We start from the raw sequence: 17606 nt of genomic DNA, 5'->3' as shown, positions 1-17606 counted from the left end.
CTCTGTCCCTTATGGGGCTTGATGACTGTTTGTGTAGAGAAAAGCGATGGGGTCTCATAAAAGGCCTCACTTAGGCCTCCTCATTAATTTATGCATTTATCCAGCAATTGTTTACTGAGCACCCATGAAATGCCAGGCCCCATACTGGGGAGACTATCTAAAGCCCACGAGCACTAGGTAGGTCTTTCCTGCCAATTTTGACACCACCCTGAAATGGAAACCACTTCACTGCAAATTTGAAAGAGAGCTCTCTCTGCAGTCTGCATTTGTCGACCGAGGACCTTGGGGAGACAGGGCTGCTCCCAACCTTGCTGCTCTGCTCTGGCAGGCCCAGCCTCCCTGCATAGAGGGAAAGAAAGAGTCCCTTACATCAGCCAGTGAGGGGATTCAGCACCCTGCTTCTCTGAGTGGGGTGGGGTATCAGGCCAGCAGGTTAAGTCCACATGCCCAGTGAGGAATCAGTGTGCTTCTGCTCCCGGCTCCTTCCTCCTGTGGTTTTCCATTCATCAGCAGCCCTAAGTCTATGCAGAACAGAAAGAGCACCCCTGCCCCAGGCCCACCCACTGACTATCATTCCAAATCCCTGACAGGCAGCTATGAAGAGGCTGACACCCACCTGCAGGAAGCTCTATGCCTGGGCCCACTGTCAGAGGCAGCCCAGGCCCGACTGGGCCTGCTCAGGCTCAAGAAGGGAGACTTGCAGGCTGCAGCTCAGGACCTGCAGTGCCTGGCTGAGACGGACCCCAAGGACCTTGGCTTCCTGCTGCATCTCCTGGAGCCCTCGGAGCAGCAGAGCCTTGCCCAGGTCAGCAGCACCCCACAATGACCCAATGCCAGCCCCTCCAGCACCATGGTCCACTCAGGGCAGGTCTTTGCTCCTTGCTGTTGGGTTTGGGGTGGGGAGGGGGTCTAAGTAGAAAGCACAAGGTCTGACCCAGGAAGATTGTCTTGGACCACTTTAGCCCAAAAACCTCTGAACCTCTGCATGATGCATGGAAGCCACAGGTGACTTGCGGAGGGGGAGAGATAGACCATCTCCTCAGAACCAGGCTGAGCCAGTCAGGAGTACGTCATTCTTGCAAAAAGTCTGCCCAACGCCTAGATGAGGCCAGGAGAGGTGCCAGTGGGGAAGCCCAGAGCACGGGCAGGCCTTGGAGTCCAAGGACTCCAAATCAAAGCGGCGTGTTCCACTGAGGCCAGAGCAATTCACCTCTCCGTGCGTCGGTGAGTCCTATCACTCGGGGTCCGCGCAGATGAACAGAAACAGAAGCTACACTAGGTGTGTCAACGGAGGGCTCTTAGTAAAGGCTAAACCGGGTAGCTGGGTGCAGAGGAAACAGCTGCCACGCGAGGGCTGCGGGAACGAAGGCTGAGATGGTGTTATCGGTACTTGCAACTAGAGGGGGCGCCAGCAGAGCAGGGCTGGGGGCTCAGAGCGCGGAGAGCGGATTGGAGTCGGAGCAGGAAGGAGGGACCGAGCAGCAGTGAAGGTCTCCGAGCCCAAAGTCGGGGCTAGGCGGGGCCGCCTGGAGGAGCGCTCTCGCTAGGCAGGAATCCACAGGACGCGAGGCGGTAGCCAGGCAACCCAGGTCGACCCGGAAGTGGATATGCACCCGCTTCCTGCACAGCGCTGTGTCTCGTTCGCTGCGAGCCCTGCCGGCGGCACTGCGCCTGCGCGACTGCATGCGCTCTCGCTGGAGTCCTGCAGCTGAGGTTGCCGCTAGAGGCCGTTGGTGGGTCCCTTGGGGCTGGATGCAGACACCGACCCAGATGTAAGGGAACGATCCACTGTGCTCCATCCTTATGGCACATATCACTTATTCATTTATTTATACGGTTTCGAGGCCAGGCAGCTCTGCACAGAGAGGTTTAGGCACTTTCAGGTTCACACAGCACGGGGGAAGCCCCGAGCACTCCTGGTCCTCCCTTGCAGTGTCCTTCACATCTTGGAAGAGACCATTCCAGTGCCCCCTGCGGAGTCCTCGGAAGCGTTGAACTTTCCTTGGATAAGAGGAGGATTTGGGATTTGGAGGAGAGAGTGGTTGTGCTAAGGCTCAGAGACTGAGTGCAATCAATCTGCTGCCTAGAGAGGGAAAAAAGGACAGCTAAAAAGGCGGAGTCCCCTGTGTCCCTTCTTCCACAGCCAGCAGAAGCCATTGTAGGCTCTTGAGCCAAGGAGGAGCCAGGTGAGGCAAGAAAATTTGCCGTAGGGTATCTGAGGGGTTCATAGTAGACTAAAGAACTAGGGTCAGCGAAAAGGAGGTAAGAGGCTAGGACAGGTTTTGAGTGTGGGTTTCAGCCTTGTCTCAGAGAAGGAAAGTACTGCAGACTTGGCCTGTCACTGCCACCCAGGTCAGAGAGGTTGGCCCGCAGTCCAGCAGTCCCCAGGGAAAGAAAGGCTAGGGTGGACGATGCTCACAGATTAGCCTCCTCTGGCCCTGCCGCGTGTGCCTACTGAACTGGGGACAAGTCCAGCACAACTCCCCCCAGGGCACCCACTCTCCCAGTCCCAGGAAGATAGAGTGAGCCCCGACACCTGGGGCTCGTGCTGGAGCCCTACTGAACTGGGGACAAGTCCAGCACAACTCCCCCCAGGGCACCCACTCTCCCAGTCCCAGGAAGATAAATAGAGTGAGCCCCGACACCTGGGGCTCATGCTGGAGCAGATGCAGTGGGAGCTGAGAGGAGGGAGCAGTCAGTAGCCATTTTGGCTTTCTCTGACTAGTTGGTTAGCAATCATCAGAAACCCATTCATGCTCTGCTGGCCCTTCCTTCCTGATCTTGGAGTGAAGACGGCTCTCAGAGACCAGGCTGGGCAGAGGCCATGTAAGGGCTAAGGAGGCGGTTCCATCAGAGGGCCTGTTGAGAAGATTTTTTCTGGGGACCAACAGTTAGCATAATGGCTATGTTGCTGGACTCCCATGTAGTCAACCATGATTCGTGTCCCGGACCTGGTGACTTAAACTCACACCGGGCGCGTGTGCGAGCGTGCCCAAGATCCCAGGAGGAGAATGGAGGAAAAGGGATTGCGGCGTGGCCATCCCCCCCGGGGGGTGATTTCTCGCTTTCTGTCTGTCTGTGTCTGTCTGTCTGGCGAGCGCACGTGCCCTATAGCGAAAACGTCTTCAAAAAAAAAAAGATTTTTCTGGGAAGATTGAGGGAAGAGGCCATTTTGGTCACCCAGGTGAGAGTAGCTGAGTTTGGTAGGTGGGGCAGCAGGGCTATGAGAAGGGAAGACCATGAGGTTGGAGGCTCAAGAGAGGATGTCAGCTGAGATGGGCCTCACAGCTTCTAGTGTGGTAGGAACTGCAGAAATGATATCTTCTACCATGACTCCCTAGCCCTACCTTTGCCCATAGCCAGCCCCTCTGGAAGAAGCAGGTGAGTCCTCTGCAGCCCAGGGGAGCTGCCCTCTCCAGGGAATGAGCAGAGACTGGCTGCTGAGGGGCTCGGGTGGGTAGAGGGCCCATGGACTTTCTGAGCTGACCATTCCTCCCTCTCTCCCCACCCTGTGTCCTCATGCAGGCTGCAGCCAAGGAAGCCAGCACCCTCCTGGATGCAGGGCAGCCCAGGCAAGCACTGGGTTACTGCTCGTTGGCTGTCCTTGCCAGTGGTGGCAGTGCTTGTCACCTGCGTCTGCGAGCTGCCTGCCTGGCTGAGCTGCAGGAGTTTGGCCGGGCACTCAGGGACCTGGAGCATGTGCTCCAGGAGGGTGCACAGGATGGCGACCTTCCAAGGCAAGCAGAGGACTTCTGCTCCCAGGGCCGTCTGCTGCTGCGCCTGGGTGATGAGGCCAGAGCTGCTGTGGCCTTTACCCAGGCCCTTAAGCTGGCGCCCACCCTGGCCCAGAGCAGCCTGTCGAAACAGCCGGGCCGTGCCTCTACTGCCCTCATTTTCCTGCACTGTGGGCAGCGTTGCCTGGACGAGCAACACTATGCAGAGGCTTGGGCGGCGGCTGAGAGGGGCCTCCTGGTAGACCCTGAGCACAGCGGCCTGAAGAGGCTCAAAGCACAAACCCGGAGGGAGGCATCCTCGGGCTGCCGGCTCCACTGACCACCAGACCGACCCTCTCCCAGGCCCGGTCACAATGCCACACTGTTCATTTCATCCAGCGTCTCTGCCCTGGATTGTACCCCAGCTCCCCACACCCTTTTCAGCGGCAGGGTGGGTCAGCATCAGATAACTAGACTTCCCCTTTTCACCATAGGGTGTAAAGGAGACAGGTTCTCGCTTGCATGGAGGGCCTGACTTTGGAAACTTACAGTCTCTTGCTTCAAGGGATAAAGGACCTGAAATCGGTCCTCTTAGCCCACACTTGGGGCTCAGGCCTTGAAAAAGCAGCCCAAGTCTTATCCCTTGGCCTGAGATCCTGCAGGTTGAGGAGAATTAAGGTCAGCCCCGGGGATACGGTGTCAGCCCAGGAAGACCCCCCTTAGGCGTGAAGCCACCTTTGACTCAGACGTTGGCCCAAGCCTCAGGCTGACCTCCAGTAGAGTGTGGGCCTTCCCCAAAGACAAGACTCCCCAACCCTGCTGCCAGGACCGATAGAGTTGACCTCTCAAAGCATGTGCATGGAGGTCATTCAACAGGGAATCCAGTGCTCTAGCCTATCACAGTCCTCCTCCACGGAGCCCTTTCTCCCCAGCAGAGAGACCACCAAGATGGGCCCTAAGGAGCTGAGTTCCCAGGAATCTACTTGGCTTACCTCCTTGAGAAGCCATAGTAATACAAGTTGGTATTCTATGTGGATTTAGCTTGCCGGCGCAAACTTGCTGCCTGCTGATTGGCTTGGAAAACCTGTCCTGGATGGAGCAGAGGAGCCCAGCCTTGCCCCATCACCACAGGTTTCATGGAAACAAGGCCAAGCTAGAACGTTTTCTTTCCCGAACGTGAACAAGAGACATGGGCAGGCCAGCTCAGCATGAAGCATGACCCTGAGCCCCTCCCCAAGTTCTGCCTGTGGCTACAGGGCCACAGCTGCCTGGGCTTCCCTCAGTCTTCTTGACACTTTAATTTGCCTCCTCTCCTTGCCATCCCCTTGTTTGGGCTCTTCCTTTTGTAGTCCTGCTGCCCTCTCCTCACTCACCTCCTGGAGACATCTGAGGGACCCCAGTCCTTGCCTTTTACCAAGGTAGTGGCCTGGTACCCCCATCTCTGCACACCCACAGGCAGCAGGTGGGGTTAGTTGCCCTCTTCCTTCACCCTCGGTCCCACTTGTCCCACCATGGTGTGGGGCCCTCAGCCCTCCATTTTCGCCTGTCTGGAGCTGCGTGGAGCTCTCTGGGCCCTACTCCAGTTTCTCCTCCTTTCCTGCCCCCACTTGGAATCTTTAAGTAGTCCCACTTTTCAAGATTCCCCAAGGCACAGTCCTCTCCAGACCACTCCCTTATCTGTTCATCTCCCCCTCTGTCCTCTGCCTCTTTGTCCATCTGTGCATTCATTGGTTCAGTAAGAGCCAGGTGTGGGGCCAGGCTGGCTCAGGTGGGAGAGTCTCCATGATGGCAGTAAGGTGAGAGGCCAGGGATACAGGGAAGACCCAGCCCCTGAGCCAAGCAGGAGTGGAAGCAGGGGGGAAGCATCACCTGGGGGTGCCCTCTCTGGCCTTCTGGAGACTTTGCTCCTGCTGTCCTTCCCACCTGAGAGGTCTTGCCCATTTGTTCACACAAGGTTATCTTGAAGCTTGTCCCTGAACTTGCAGATACCCAACTCCAGCTGAAGCCCTTTCAGCGCCTCCCCCAACCCCTCTCAGTCCACTGATGTTTCTTCCTCTCCAAGAGGCAGGACCTGCCATTGGACAACATACCACACTATCTCCTTACCTGATAATTGCTACAGTCTAAATGTTTGTGCTTCCCCCTCAAATCCGTATGCTGAAATCCCAACCCCCAAGGGGAAGGTTTTGGGAAGTGATCATGAGGATGGAGCCTCAGCGAGTTAGTGCCCTCATAAAAGAGGCCCCAGAGCACTCCCTCACCCTTCCTGCCAAGTGAGGGCACAGGAGGCACCAGCTAACAAGCAGGAGACCCTGAAGCTGCTGGTGCCTTGATCTCAGACTTCCAGCCCTCCTGTATTGTGGGAAATTCATTTCAGTGGCTTATAAACACTGGTCTAAGGTATTTTGTCACGGAGGTGGACTGTACTGACACACCGACTCCTTCCTGACAGCAGACTGCTGGCCCCTGAGGAAAAGGGGCAGGTCTTAGTTCCCAACTTCCTCCCCACTGGGGCCCAGCCCAGGCTTTGCCCATAGCTGTTGCTGCAGGGCTGAGCAGGAACCAGACCCAGCAGCCTCTCCACCTGCTCAGCAAAGGGTTCCAAGACCAGTGATGCATTCCCTAAGACCCAGGAGTACAGCCTTGGGGGGCAGTTCTAGGCTGCTCTGGCCCTGGGCCTTCCAAGAGCTCAAGCTCTTTGCAGATCTGCCATACCTTCCAGGGCTACCCTAGGCTGTCTCCAAACTGTGCCTGATGACCAAGAACAGTTCCTTTGCTTGTACAGTTTCCCTCCCCACATTTGAAAAAATGTCTTGGGACCAGCAGGTATGTGGCGATTAAGGCACTGGACACTCCCATATGGCTGACCACAGTTCGAGTCCTGGACCTAGTGGCTTGCTTTCTCACTTTCTCTCTCTCTCTTTCTCTGGTCAAATTTTTTAAAAATTAATAAATCAGTACAATTAAATACATAATTATTTTTTTAATTTCCCTCATGAGTGAGCTAGCACCCCTAAAAAGGTCCTGACTCTGTGATTCACCCGCAGCCTTAACCAGCCCCGGATCATGGGCACTCACATGTCCAGAGTACTCAAGGCCATCTCCAGGCAGGAACCCAGAATATTCCCATGTGGGTCAGCCTCGGAGCATCACGTATTACTGCTGCACCGCCATCTGGCCCCATAATGACTTCCTTTATGTTAGGCTAGAGAAGTTCTGACATCTCAACGTCATTAACTGTAGACACCATCAAGTCCAAATTTCATGCAACCAAGAACACTTTTCAGAGTCACTTCTCAGTTAATGTGTGCTAACATCTTAAATCCGACTAATAGGTATGCCCATATCAATATGCCCAACTCCCTCCATTCACTTGCGTACTCCCAGGTTTCTGAGTGTGCATTAGTGAATTCCTACAATTGTTTTAGTGTGTAACCAGTTCCTGTAAGGCAGACTTTGTTCCTGAACCCCCACACCCAGGGGCATGCTGAGAGCCGTGGATAGCCATGGGTAAAGATTCCACAGGGGCTTGCTTGTGGAGGATGAATAGCATGAGCATTCTCTTTCTAGGCACTGGCCTAGCTGAGAGTATCAGGGTTTTCGCACAAAAGGCTAGTTCCAGTCCCTCATACTCTGGAAGACAAGCTGCTTTCACCGGAAAGGGAGGCTCAGAGGACTTGAGGGTTCAAGATTCTCAGCTTCTGGGCTGGCTCCACGGTGCAGCAGTAATGCACTGTTTAAGAGATACGGGATCCCACGATCACTGACTTCATCAGCCTAAACACGCAAGACACACAAAGTGCCCCAGAGTTGGAGGACCAGGAAGAGGGGATTATGGTGTGACCAGACCCTGTGGAGGCTGTTCATTTGTCTCTTTCTCATATGCCCATACTCACTTCCCATTACGAATACATAAAAATTGTTTTAAATAAATGTTTAAAATGACAGACCAGCCAGGTGGCATGGTGGTTAGGGTGACTGGACCCACGTGGCTGGCTGAGAGTAGGTCATATCCCAGACCCTGTGGCTTGAAAAACATGCCAGGTGTTTGTGTGTGCATACCCAAAATCCCAAGAGGAGAGTGAAGGAGAAGGGATTGGCCATCCTCCCTGGGGGTGGGGTGGGGTGTGGATTTCTCATTTTCTCTCTCTCTCTGTCTCTCTGTTTCTCCTCTGTCTCTCTCCAGCAAGTGCATGCACTCTATAGAAAAATAAATAAATTTTTGCTTCGTGTGAGCTCGACCATGCATTCCCCTGGAAAGGGAGGCTCAGAGGACTCGAGGGGTCAAGATTCTCAGCTTCTGGGCTGGCTCCACGGTGCGGCAGTAATGCACTGCTTAAGAGATACCGGATCCCACGATCGCTGACCTCATCAGCCTGAAACACGCAAGACACACACACAAAGTGCCCCAGAGTTGGAGGACCAGGAGAAGGGGATTATGGTGTGACCATTCAGTGTTTCATATCTTCCTGATCAATGCATCTGGTTTCTTATAAGAATTTTGGTGAGGCTGTGAACGCAAGGCTGTCATTATACAGCTCTCAGAATTAAATTTTGTGTTTGGAGGCCAGACAGTGGTGCAGTGGTAAAACACAACGCTGTGGAACTGACCTGTATGGAAAGGTCCAGGATCCTGTCCAGAGACATCCCTTAGTCACAAGGGCTGGCTGAGAGTGGGATGGATCATCATGTCAAGACCCTGTCGGAGGTGGTGTCTTTCTCTGTGTCTTTCTTGCTCATGGAAGAAATAAATTTTTCAAAAAAATGTCAAATTTCAGGTTTGACTTAGCAGTTATCAACCTGTGCACATGAAAAATAAAGGATTCCTTGGGGTTGCCAAAGCAGTTCTCTGATTCTCTGACTGTGATGTGAACTGAGAGTTTAAAGGCCTGAACTTGTCATTTCTTGCTGTTAGTGCTACTGGGTTCCCTGGGGACCTCCCCTCCTACCCGCCCCCTCCAACAGACACAGATACAAATAGTCCTTACTGCAGTAACAGCCATAGAGTAGCAGCACCTGGGCTCCCAAGGCCCCGGGTTTAGTTGGTGCTTTACCATCCACACAGGTGATAGTTCCACTAATCAGGAAGCCACCACACGTGGAGGATCACCCGCTTCCCATGTCCCCTTAACCTACAGCTCTGCCTGCAGTCGGGCCCAGTAATACAACCAGACCAATCCCCAAATCCTGTCTTCACAGGTCCATTGACTGGGACTACTGGCACCAAAGTCAGGGACCACTGGGGAGACAGAAACCATATCAGTGATAATTAACTCATTGCAACACTGTTAATGACATACCTAGGGTGAAAATAACTCTAGACAGCTATGGAAGAAGCCACTCCAAACCTCAAAGACGAATGCTCTGAAAGGTAGATGCCCCAGCCTCTCAAAATAAACCGGCAGTGTTGGTGGCAGTCAGCAGTTGCCCACAACTCCCAGCTCAGGTGGCCAAGCTCTTCCGCATGTGCTCCTAGCCCCTTCCGTGTAAATCTTGACCACGCCTTTCTGCCTAGCACTGTGCATACATTCTCTCATTTGACACTGTGACAGGTCTACAAAAAGCCCTTTCTATAGGTGAGGGGATCACAGCTCCAGCTATCGGGGCTGGGCTGGTGGCTCTTCCATGGAGACCTAGGACATGGTGTAAACCTGGCCCCTCACCTCCTGTCTGGGATGCTTAATTCCTGGCCTGACTTCAGGAGGTATCTGGCAAGGAGAGTGTGCAGGTTGAGTTGTGGGGTTCACAGAGGCCCAGCTCTTGTCGCGGCACCCTGCGTGCCTCAGAAATGTCTTTTAACCTGTCCCACCTTTCTGTCTTCTCTAAGTGGGTTGCCTCGTGCCTACCCAGAGTATAGCTGGGCAGACCTGGGGGAGAAGTTCAGTGCCTGCTGTACAGAGATCCAAAGGACATGCCACTGGTGCTGGTTACACACAAAACACAGGACCTGCCACTAGACCACCAGTCCAAGTGCATGAGGGTCAGAAAGGCACAGGCCCAGCAGTTGAGAGCAGGGTCCGAAGGCAGCCCCCCCCACCCCGCAACATGAACCAAGGCCAGCTCAATTTAAACATACCTATGTCCTGGGACTGATGTGAGAGGGGGCACACCGTGGCCCACGACTCTGAGCTAGGTGGACAGGGTGAGTAGGAGGAATGGACTTCCTTCTCAGCAGCTCCTGTGGACTGAGGGGTGAAGAGACTAAATTGAGGGAGGAGAAGGACTTGGAAGGGAAGGGACAGAGGCTCAGGGAAAGGGCGCCCACTCAGGAGGGGATCCTCAGAAACTGTGAGCACTCCAACCCCCTCCCCCACACCAAGGCCCCACAGAACGGAACTCCCACTATGAGCAGGAATCACCGCCTCCAGGGAGCCCACACCTGCATCACAAAGGAGACCTGGAAGCTGGGCACCACCTCAGCCTGCTTTGCTCATCCTGGCCCAGCCTGAAGCCACTGCTCTCCCTGTCCAGGAGCCCACACACCTGGTCCAGCACACCCCGCCCAGGCCATCCTGACCCAGCCATCAGGGACCTGTGTGTGTGGCAGCTGCTCCTGAGAGGTCGGAAGGTGAGGTTTGCTGAGGGTGGGGCCTGGAAACACCCTCTCAGTGCACAGCCCTTTTCACACGGGGCTGGGAAGGGCACTTTAGGTGTGGCTTCACCTGTACCTGGGGCAGGGAGCCCCCTCTGGCACTGTTCGCCTGACTGGAAGAGTAAGGAAGGACCCACCGTCGCTACCCCCCGCTATAACCTGGAGTCTGGCCCGGTACACGGCTGCCTTTGCCTCTTCTCCAGCGCAGAGGTTTCATACCTGCCCTCAAGTCGCTCGCTCCCAATGGCAGGTTTTTATTCCGTATGCGCCTTTTTGGCCATCAACTCTGTGGATGTCTACAGGACAGAATGAAGGGAACTAACAAAATCGTGAGCAAATTAATTAAAAAGGAATAAGAAGTTGGTGAAACCTGAGCTGCAAATGCTAGGCCGACACCATTGGGTCACTCATTCATCAGTTCATTCAAGAGATGTTGGTCTGTGCTTCTGGGGCGGGGGGGGTCACCAGCCCCAGCACTCCCACTCCCACCCATGCACACACACGCACTCACATCCACACATGCGTCCATTGGCACACGCATGCTCATGCCTGCCTACCCATGTCCACACTCACATACACACAGGAGCCTTCAGAGTCTGCCGTCCTCAGACCCTCCCCACCCTCCCTGCCCAGCTCCCGCCCTGCCCACAGCACGGCTTGTCTCCAGCCCTGTGTATTCCTCACTACCACCCACTGCCTGGCCGGCTCAAGAATGTGTGCCCTCTATAATAACAAGTGGGAGAGGTGAATCAGACCTGCACACCGGCCAGGTGGCTGCCTGGGCCAAGCCTCATGGCGGCCTGGCCCTAGGATTCCTTCTTGGCCTGCAGGGTCACCACCTGCATGGACGCTGATTACTCTTGTCTCCTCCATTGCCAGCTCCAGGGCTCCAGCAGGAAAGGTAGCAGGAGTCCAGTGGCCCAGACTGTACCCTGACAGTGTCCTGACCCAGTGCCCACGCTGGCACCATTGCAGAGGCCCCTCAAAAGCACAGGAACTGACCCCAGGCTGTGAGCAGAGAAGTCCCTGCCTCCCCTCCCCCCGCCCACCCGAGAGTGGGCTTGGAGAGAGACCAGCCTCAGGAAGAGACTGTTACCATGGCCAGTCAGGTCCTTCCCTACCATGGGACACCCCCAGGCACTCAGAAACTTTAGCCCAGGAGTAGTGCTTCATAGCCTTGAAATCGAGGTGCCCAGGGCTAGAGTTGTGGGTTTGGACAGGGAGAGAGGGACTGAGTTCCCAAAAGCACCCAGCGACAGCTTCCAGCCAGCCTCAGGCCCTTCTAGCATCAGGCAGGGCCTCCCAGCTCCACACACCTCTCCCTGCCCTTGGCCTGCAGGTTGTGCAGCTGTGCGCTTGCTGATGGGGAAGTCGGAAAGCCCAATGGGGGTGATGGAGAAAGCCAGCCAGCCTGAGCAGAAGCACCGAGGCTTCCTGGAGGGGGGGCTGCTGCTGCTGCTGCTGCTGGTGACGGGAGCCCTGGTGGCTCTGGGGGTCCTCTACGCTAACAGCAGAGGTGAGTGAGGATGCCCCTGCCTGCACCCCAAGACCTACTCACTCCCACTCAACCCACCAAAGGGTCTGCATGCACCCAGGATGAGCCAGCTTATCAGACGGAGTAGGTGGGTCTGCACTGGGCACTAGTGGCTCCAGGGCTGTGCTGTGGACCCCAGAAAGGCCACGGGAGGGACACTGACCTGCAGGATGGTGGCAGCCCATTTCAGAAGGCCCTGCCCCGGCTCAGGCTGACGCGCGCGCTTCTGCAGGCTCTGCAGACGCCTAGATCTGCCTCTGCGGGACTCCTGAGATGCGGCAAACCAGGCCCCCTGCCCTATCTGGCCCGGCCCCCTCCCTGGTCTCCACGGCAGCACAGCCACGCGGCACAGTGCTGCTGCAGTTCCCAACCAGGCCAGCAGCAGGAGCCCACACTCCTGAGCTGGGGACCCGCCGCAGTGTCCCTCCCGCCAGCCTGGGCTCACCTGCACTTTGCTTATCACTGCGGCTGCCATCCTGTGGAAGGGCTCTGTCAGGACCCTCTCCCTGCTACCCCTGCCCCACGGAAGGCCCGGCAGTGAACTCAGGAACCTGTGGCTTCCAAGACAGATTCTGTTACTGCAAGAGAATGGGAGGAAGCCAGACTGGAGTCCCACAGAGACAGGTGCAGCCAGGGCTGTCCTTTGGGTAGACCTGGGGCTGCATCAGGACACTGCATCAGGAGCCCCACTCCATCCCCGTTCCTTACTCTCCACAAAAAGGTCATGGTGCAGAAGCCAGGATGGCTCTCCTCTCAGATCCAGGCACTAGGCAGAACTGACCACTCCCAGCTGCCCCTCTCCTCCTGCCCCTCCTGCCCCTCCTATCTAGGTCCTTCTGAGTCTGGTGTGGGCGTGTACAGATCAGCGATGGTGCTCACACCAGCAAGAAGGTATGGGTTGCCTTCCTATGTGGGCGGGCTGGAGACTCAAAACCTGCAGGTAAAACTTTTCCCTGGGGCCTGGCTCAGCAATAGGATGCCATCGCCCTCATCTCCAGAATCTTACCCCTCTGCAGGGTCGTGGGGCCACCCTTCAATTGCCAGGCCAGGCTGTTTTGTGAGACCGAAGTGGGTGCTTCAATGTGAATGTAGAGGTGTCCTCAGCCCAGGGCTGCATGGGAGGGCCCATGTGGAGTATTTCTGCCCAGCAGCAGTACACTCTCTGGCCCTCCAGGTCTCCTACCAGGGTAGATGGGCACTACCAACCCCACGGGCAGGGCAAGGTAGGGGACTCGCTCAGCCTGGGGAACCTCTGTTCAGGGCTCACAGGCCTCTAGGGAATGGAGTTAACTGCACATGCACCCTAGTTGTGAGTTGGAAGAGGTCCCTCTCCTCTTCTGAGTAGTACCAGGAGGCATGAGCCCACGCAAACAGGAGAGACCCACCCTGCTTAGCCTGTAGCTACCTCCCACAGTTCCCTGGATCCCAGGCCTCTCTCCACCTCTCCCAGCCCCACCTTCTGCTTCGCCTTAGCACTGGGACACCCCTGGTCTCCTGGGCCCCCTCCAGGGCTGTGCAGTCCCCTGCTCCTTAGTCAGGACCCCTGTGTCCCTGGCGAGGATGAAACCGCAGCTAAGCCCCGTGTCAGTCTGGAGTTGAGCTTGTGAAAGGTTGTGCAGAGTTGTTATCATTCATTTTTAAGTATTTCTCCATTTCTGTTATAAGTTTTGCATGGACTCATGAGTTATTTTGATTTTTTTATTTGCAGATGTGTGTTTTTAGTTATTAATTTCTAACTTAATTGCATCATTGTCAGAAACCATGGTTTATGTCATTATTTATGTATTTCTTTGATATTTGCTGTGGATTCTTTTAATGCTAATACTTGGTCGGTATTGCTAAATTAAAATGCATATATGCATTTAATCACTCAAATCTTTATATTTGCTTTTGTTCATTCACTTTATCTTCTGACTATTGAAAAATGTGTATTAAAAATCTTGGACTGAGAGGGACCAGCTGATGGTCACATTGCTGGACTCCTACATGGCCACCTGTAGTTCAAGTCTTGGACCCGGTGGCTTGAAACTCACACCAGGTGCATGTGTGTGCATGTCCCAAATCCTGAGAGAATGGAGAAGAAGGGATTGTGGTATGGCCATCCACCCTGGCAGGGTGATTTCTCACTTTCCGTCTCTCCCTCTCTGGCAAGCACCTGCACCCTATAGCAAAAATCTCTCTTAAAAAAAAAAAAAAATCTTGGACTGGGGCCAGCAGGTGACAGGGTGGTTAAAGTTCTGAACTGCCACATGGTCGACCATGGTTTGAGTCATGGACCTGAAAATCACACCAGGTACATGTGCATTTATGCCCAAAATCCCAAGAGGAGAATGGAGAAGAGACTCCAACGTGGCCATCCCCCCCGGGGAGTGATTTCTCACTTTCTCTGTATCTCTGCCTCTCTCCAGTGAACGCATTTGTCCTATGGCCAAAAATAAACAAAATAAAAATCTTGGACTAAGAATTATCCAATTTTTCTTGTAGTTATATCAAGTACTACTTAACCTATTTTTACCTTATTTATTTATTTTTTTTTGGAGAGGTTTTTGTTATAGGGCGCGTGCGCTCGCCAGAAAGACAGAGAGACAGAGAGACAGAAAGCGAGAAATCACCCCCTAGGGGAGATGGCCATGCCGCAATCTCTTCTCCTCCATTCTCCTCTCGGGATCTTGGACGTGCACGCACACGTGCCTGGCTTGAGTTTAAGCCACCGGGTCCGGGACTCAAACCACGGTCAGCTACATGGGAGTTCAGCGACATAGCCATTACGCTAACTGCTGGTCCCTAGTTTTACCTATTTAAGGCTCTATTATTATGTGAATATAAATTTAGATATAAATTAATTTTAAAATGTAATAAAATCATGTGTTTCAATATACATGCAGATTTAATGTATTTTCTTTATCTTTCAGCACATGTGTTATATAATAATCCTTTCTACCTTAATATTGTTTTTTGCCTTAAATTCTGCTTCAATTCTATTTTGTCTGACATGAATAGTAATTTCTCATTAGCATTGGCTTAGTCTACTTTTTTCTCTTTTTTCTTTGAATTTTTAAGTGCTCTTAGCTTTAGAAGTGTCTCTTGCAATTGTGTATAGCTGGATTAGGGTTTTGTCTGTCTTTTCACTGAAGGGTTTTGTCTATTTATATTCACTGTGATTACTAAAATATGTGTGTGATTTTGTGTTCTTTTATGTTCCGTGTACTTTTTGTTTTCTCTTCTTGCCTCCTTTTGAACTGATCTATTATTATTCATTCCGTTTTCCCTCTACTGATTTGGAAGTTTTATATGTCTATCCTTTTGATGGCTAGCTTTCATCTTTTTTTTTTAATTAGTTATAGATAAACCTTTTTTTTTTAGAAAATTAAATGTTTTTTTTTTGTTTTTTTGTTTTTTTGGTTTTTTTTGGAGAGGTTTTTGCTATAGGGTGCATGTGCTCGCCAGACAGACTGAGAGAGACAGAGAGACAGAAAGTGAGAAATCACCCCCCAGGGGGGATGGCCACGCCGCAATCCCTTCTCCTCCATTCTCCTCTCAGGATCTTGGGCACGCACGCACACGCGCCTGGCATGAGTTTTAAGTCACCGGGTCCAGGACTCGAACTGCGGTCGACTACGTGGGAGTCCAGTGACATAGCCATTACACTAACTGCTTGTCCCAGAAAATTAAATGTTTTGGGGCCAGCAGGTGGTGTAGTGGTTAAGGTGCTGGACTCCCACATGGTCAACCATGGTTTGAAACCTAGTCCTGGTGGACTGCTTTCTCTCTTTCTCTGGTCAAATTAAAAACTAGTAAGAATAAATAAAATTAAATAAATAGTTCTTTCTTTTAAGAAATAAAGAAAGAAAAATGTTTTTACAAAAATTCCAGTGAGAAACAGTTCTATACCCTCACTCCAGTCTACCCTGCTTCTCAGAACCAAGTACATTCGCAGTCTGGTATAGATGTTGGCAAAGTGTGGCCCACGGGCCCAATCTGTTTTCATAAATAAAGTTTTATCAGAACACAGCCACACTCATTCATCATATATTATCTATGCTTATTTTCCTGTTACAACAGCAAAGCCGAATAGGAGACAAACAGTAGAACCTTAACTATTTATTACCTGTTCCTTTAAAGAGCAATACCATCAACTCCTGCACTAGAGCATCTCTTCGTGGGTCTAAACCTCATCACCAGACTCTGTCTCTTTATTAGACAGCGTAGATTGTGAAAAGTTGTTATAATGTCATGGTTAACACCCAAGCTCCCAAGTGAGCTGCTTGGTTAGGCATTCCAGCTCTGCCATATCCCTGCTGTATGGCCTCAGAAGGTTTCCGTAATCTCTATGCCTCGCTTTTCTTATATATGAAACAGAAATAATAGTAATACATGCATTAAAGGCCCACTCAAGGACTCGGTGATTTAATGTTTCAATATTACTTAGAGAAATGAACTTCATGATCAGATCTCATAACAAAAGTTAGTTTCAATATTGACTCTCTGTCAATATTGTTATTGATATCTTCTATGGAAGATAGATTTAACTCCATAAACCATCTTGGTCCCCACCCTACCAACACAGGTACATCTATAGATTTTGGCTAGATCCATATTTATCATGTACAGTATTTTTTAAAGAGTTTTTTGCCTTAGGGTGTATGCACTCACAGGAGAGAGACAGAGACAGTGAAAGAGAAAATGAGAAATCATCCCCCAGATGGATGGCCACACTGCAATCCATTCTCCTCCATTCTCATCCTGGGATCTTGGGCAGTGTGATTTTTCAAGCTACTGGGTATAGGACTTGAACTACTGTTGGCCATGAGTGAGTCCAGTGATGTAACCACTATGCCATGTGCTGGTCACATTGTACAACGTTGTTATGTGCAAGCATTTCTCAAAACTGAGCTATGAACAGTTTTGAGAAATGCTTTTTAAAAAGCATTTAAAAATCATGGGCTTTTTAAAAATCATTTGGTTTTCTTATTAATACTTAACTTGTTCAAAGAATTTTATTCCTTTTTTCTGTCAAATTATTTTCATGATAAGGCTTGTCTTTAGCCATCTCAAATATCAACCTTGTGCTTGTAAAACAGATTTTAGTTGGAGGAAGCCATAAACTGCAACTTGAGTATAACGTATGGATAATTTATGATAGTGTTTATTGTTAGTAACTCTACAGGTAAGACAATTCAAGATGACTTTTTTCTTAAGGCTTTATCCATAGGGCATGTGTACTCACTGGAGAAAGAGAGACAGAGAGACAGTGAGAGGGAAAGTGAGAAATCACCCCCTGCGGGGAATGGTCATGCCACAGTCCCTTGTCCATTCTCTTCCTGGAATTTTGGGCACACTTATGCACGCACCCGGTATGATTTTCAGGCCTCCAGGTCCGGGACTCAAACCACGATCAGCCATGTGGGAGTCCAGTGCCTTAACTACTATGCCACCTGTTGGCCTCCAAGATGACATTTCTAAATTTTCAAATTCTTATCCCTTCTCTGATCTTTTCTCCAATAACAATTTTTTTAATGAGCATCTTTTAATTTTGTACATCTAATTACAAATGCTGACTCTCTTCTGTTAATGGTTACAAGTTTGAATCCAAAATGAGTCCTTTTCATAGTTTCTAAACTGAACCATAGCACAGAGCTTGTTTATACTTAATACTCTGTTATTGTCTTGTCCTACGTAACTTTCAATAAGAGAACATTGGGCTGTATCTCAAAGATCCTATTCATTTCTGAAAACCAATGAATATAAATGGCCAAATGAGGATCAT

General features: G+C 51.7%; 2 protein-coding genes and 1 long non-coding RNA gene across 6 annotated transcripts in view; 2 read left to right on the top strand and 1 right to left on the bottom strand.

Moving 5' to 3' along the window:
* TTC34 (tetratricopeptide repeat domain 34) overlaps positions 1–6566 on the top strand; it is a 37246-nt gene extending 30680 nt beyond the window's left edge. The window contains exons 9-10 of the mRNA XM_006161181.2: positions 591–805; positions 3526–6566. Coding sequence (XP_006161243.2) covers positions 591–805; positions 3526–4053 — 743 coding nt within the window. The 3' untranslated portion in view covers positions 4054–6566. The remainder of the gene's footprint in view (positions 1–590; positions 806–3525) is intronic.
* A 126-nt stretch (positions 6567–6692) lies between these two features.
* On the bottom strand, positions 6693–10041 carry LOC102489310 (uncharacterized). Its single transcript, XR_336383.1, has 3 exons — positions 9790–10041; positions 8325–8444; positions 6693–7446 (listed from the first exon to the last, which is right to left on the bottom strand). It is a non-coding gene; the product is annotated as an uncharacterized LOC102489310 (long non-coding RNA).
* Positions 10042–10082: 41 nt separating this feature from the next.
* Positions 10083–17606, top strand: part of MMEL1 (membrane metalloendopeptidase like 1) — a 43855-nt gene continuing 36331 nt past the window's right edge. For 3 of the 4 annotated variants that reach the window (XM_006161183.2, XM_006161182.2, XM_027765430.1), the window contains exons 1-2: positions 10084–10281; positions 11645–11821. In XM_006161183.2, coding sequence (XP_006161245.1) covers positions 11668–11821 — 154 coding nt within the window. In that variant the 5' untranslated portion in view covers positions 10084–10281; positions 11645–11667. Of the gene's footprint in view, positions 10282–11644; positions 11822–17606 lie in introns of all 4 variants that reach the window. The other variant, XM_027765429.1, reaches the window with a different exon arrangement.

This window comes from Tupaia chinensis, unplaced genomic scaffold, assembly GCF_000334495.1.
Source record: "Tupaia chinensis unplaced genomic scaffold, TupChi_1.0 Scaffold138365_1, whole genome shotgun sequence".
NCBI lineage: Eukaryota > Metazoa > Chordata > Mammalia > Scandentia > Tupaiidae > Tupaia > Tupaia belangeri.
Note: the sequence above shows the minus strand (reverse complement) of the source record. Positions and strands in the feature narration are given on the sequence as shown.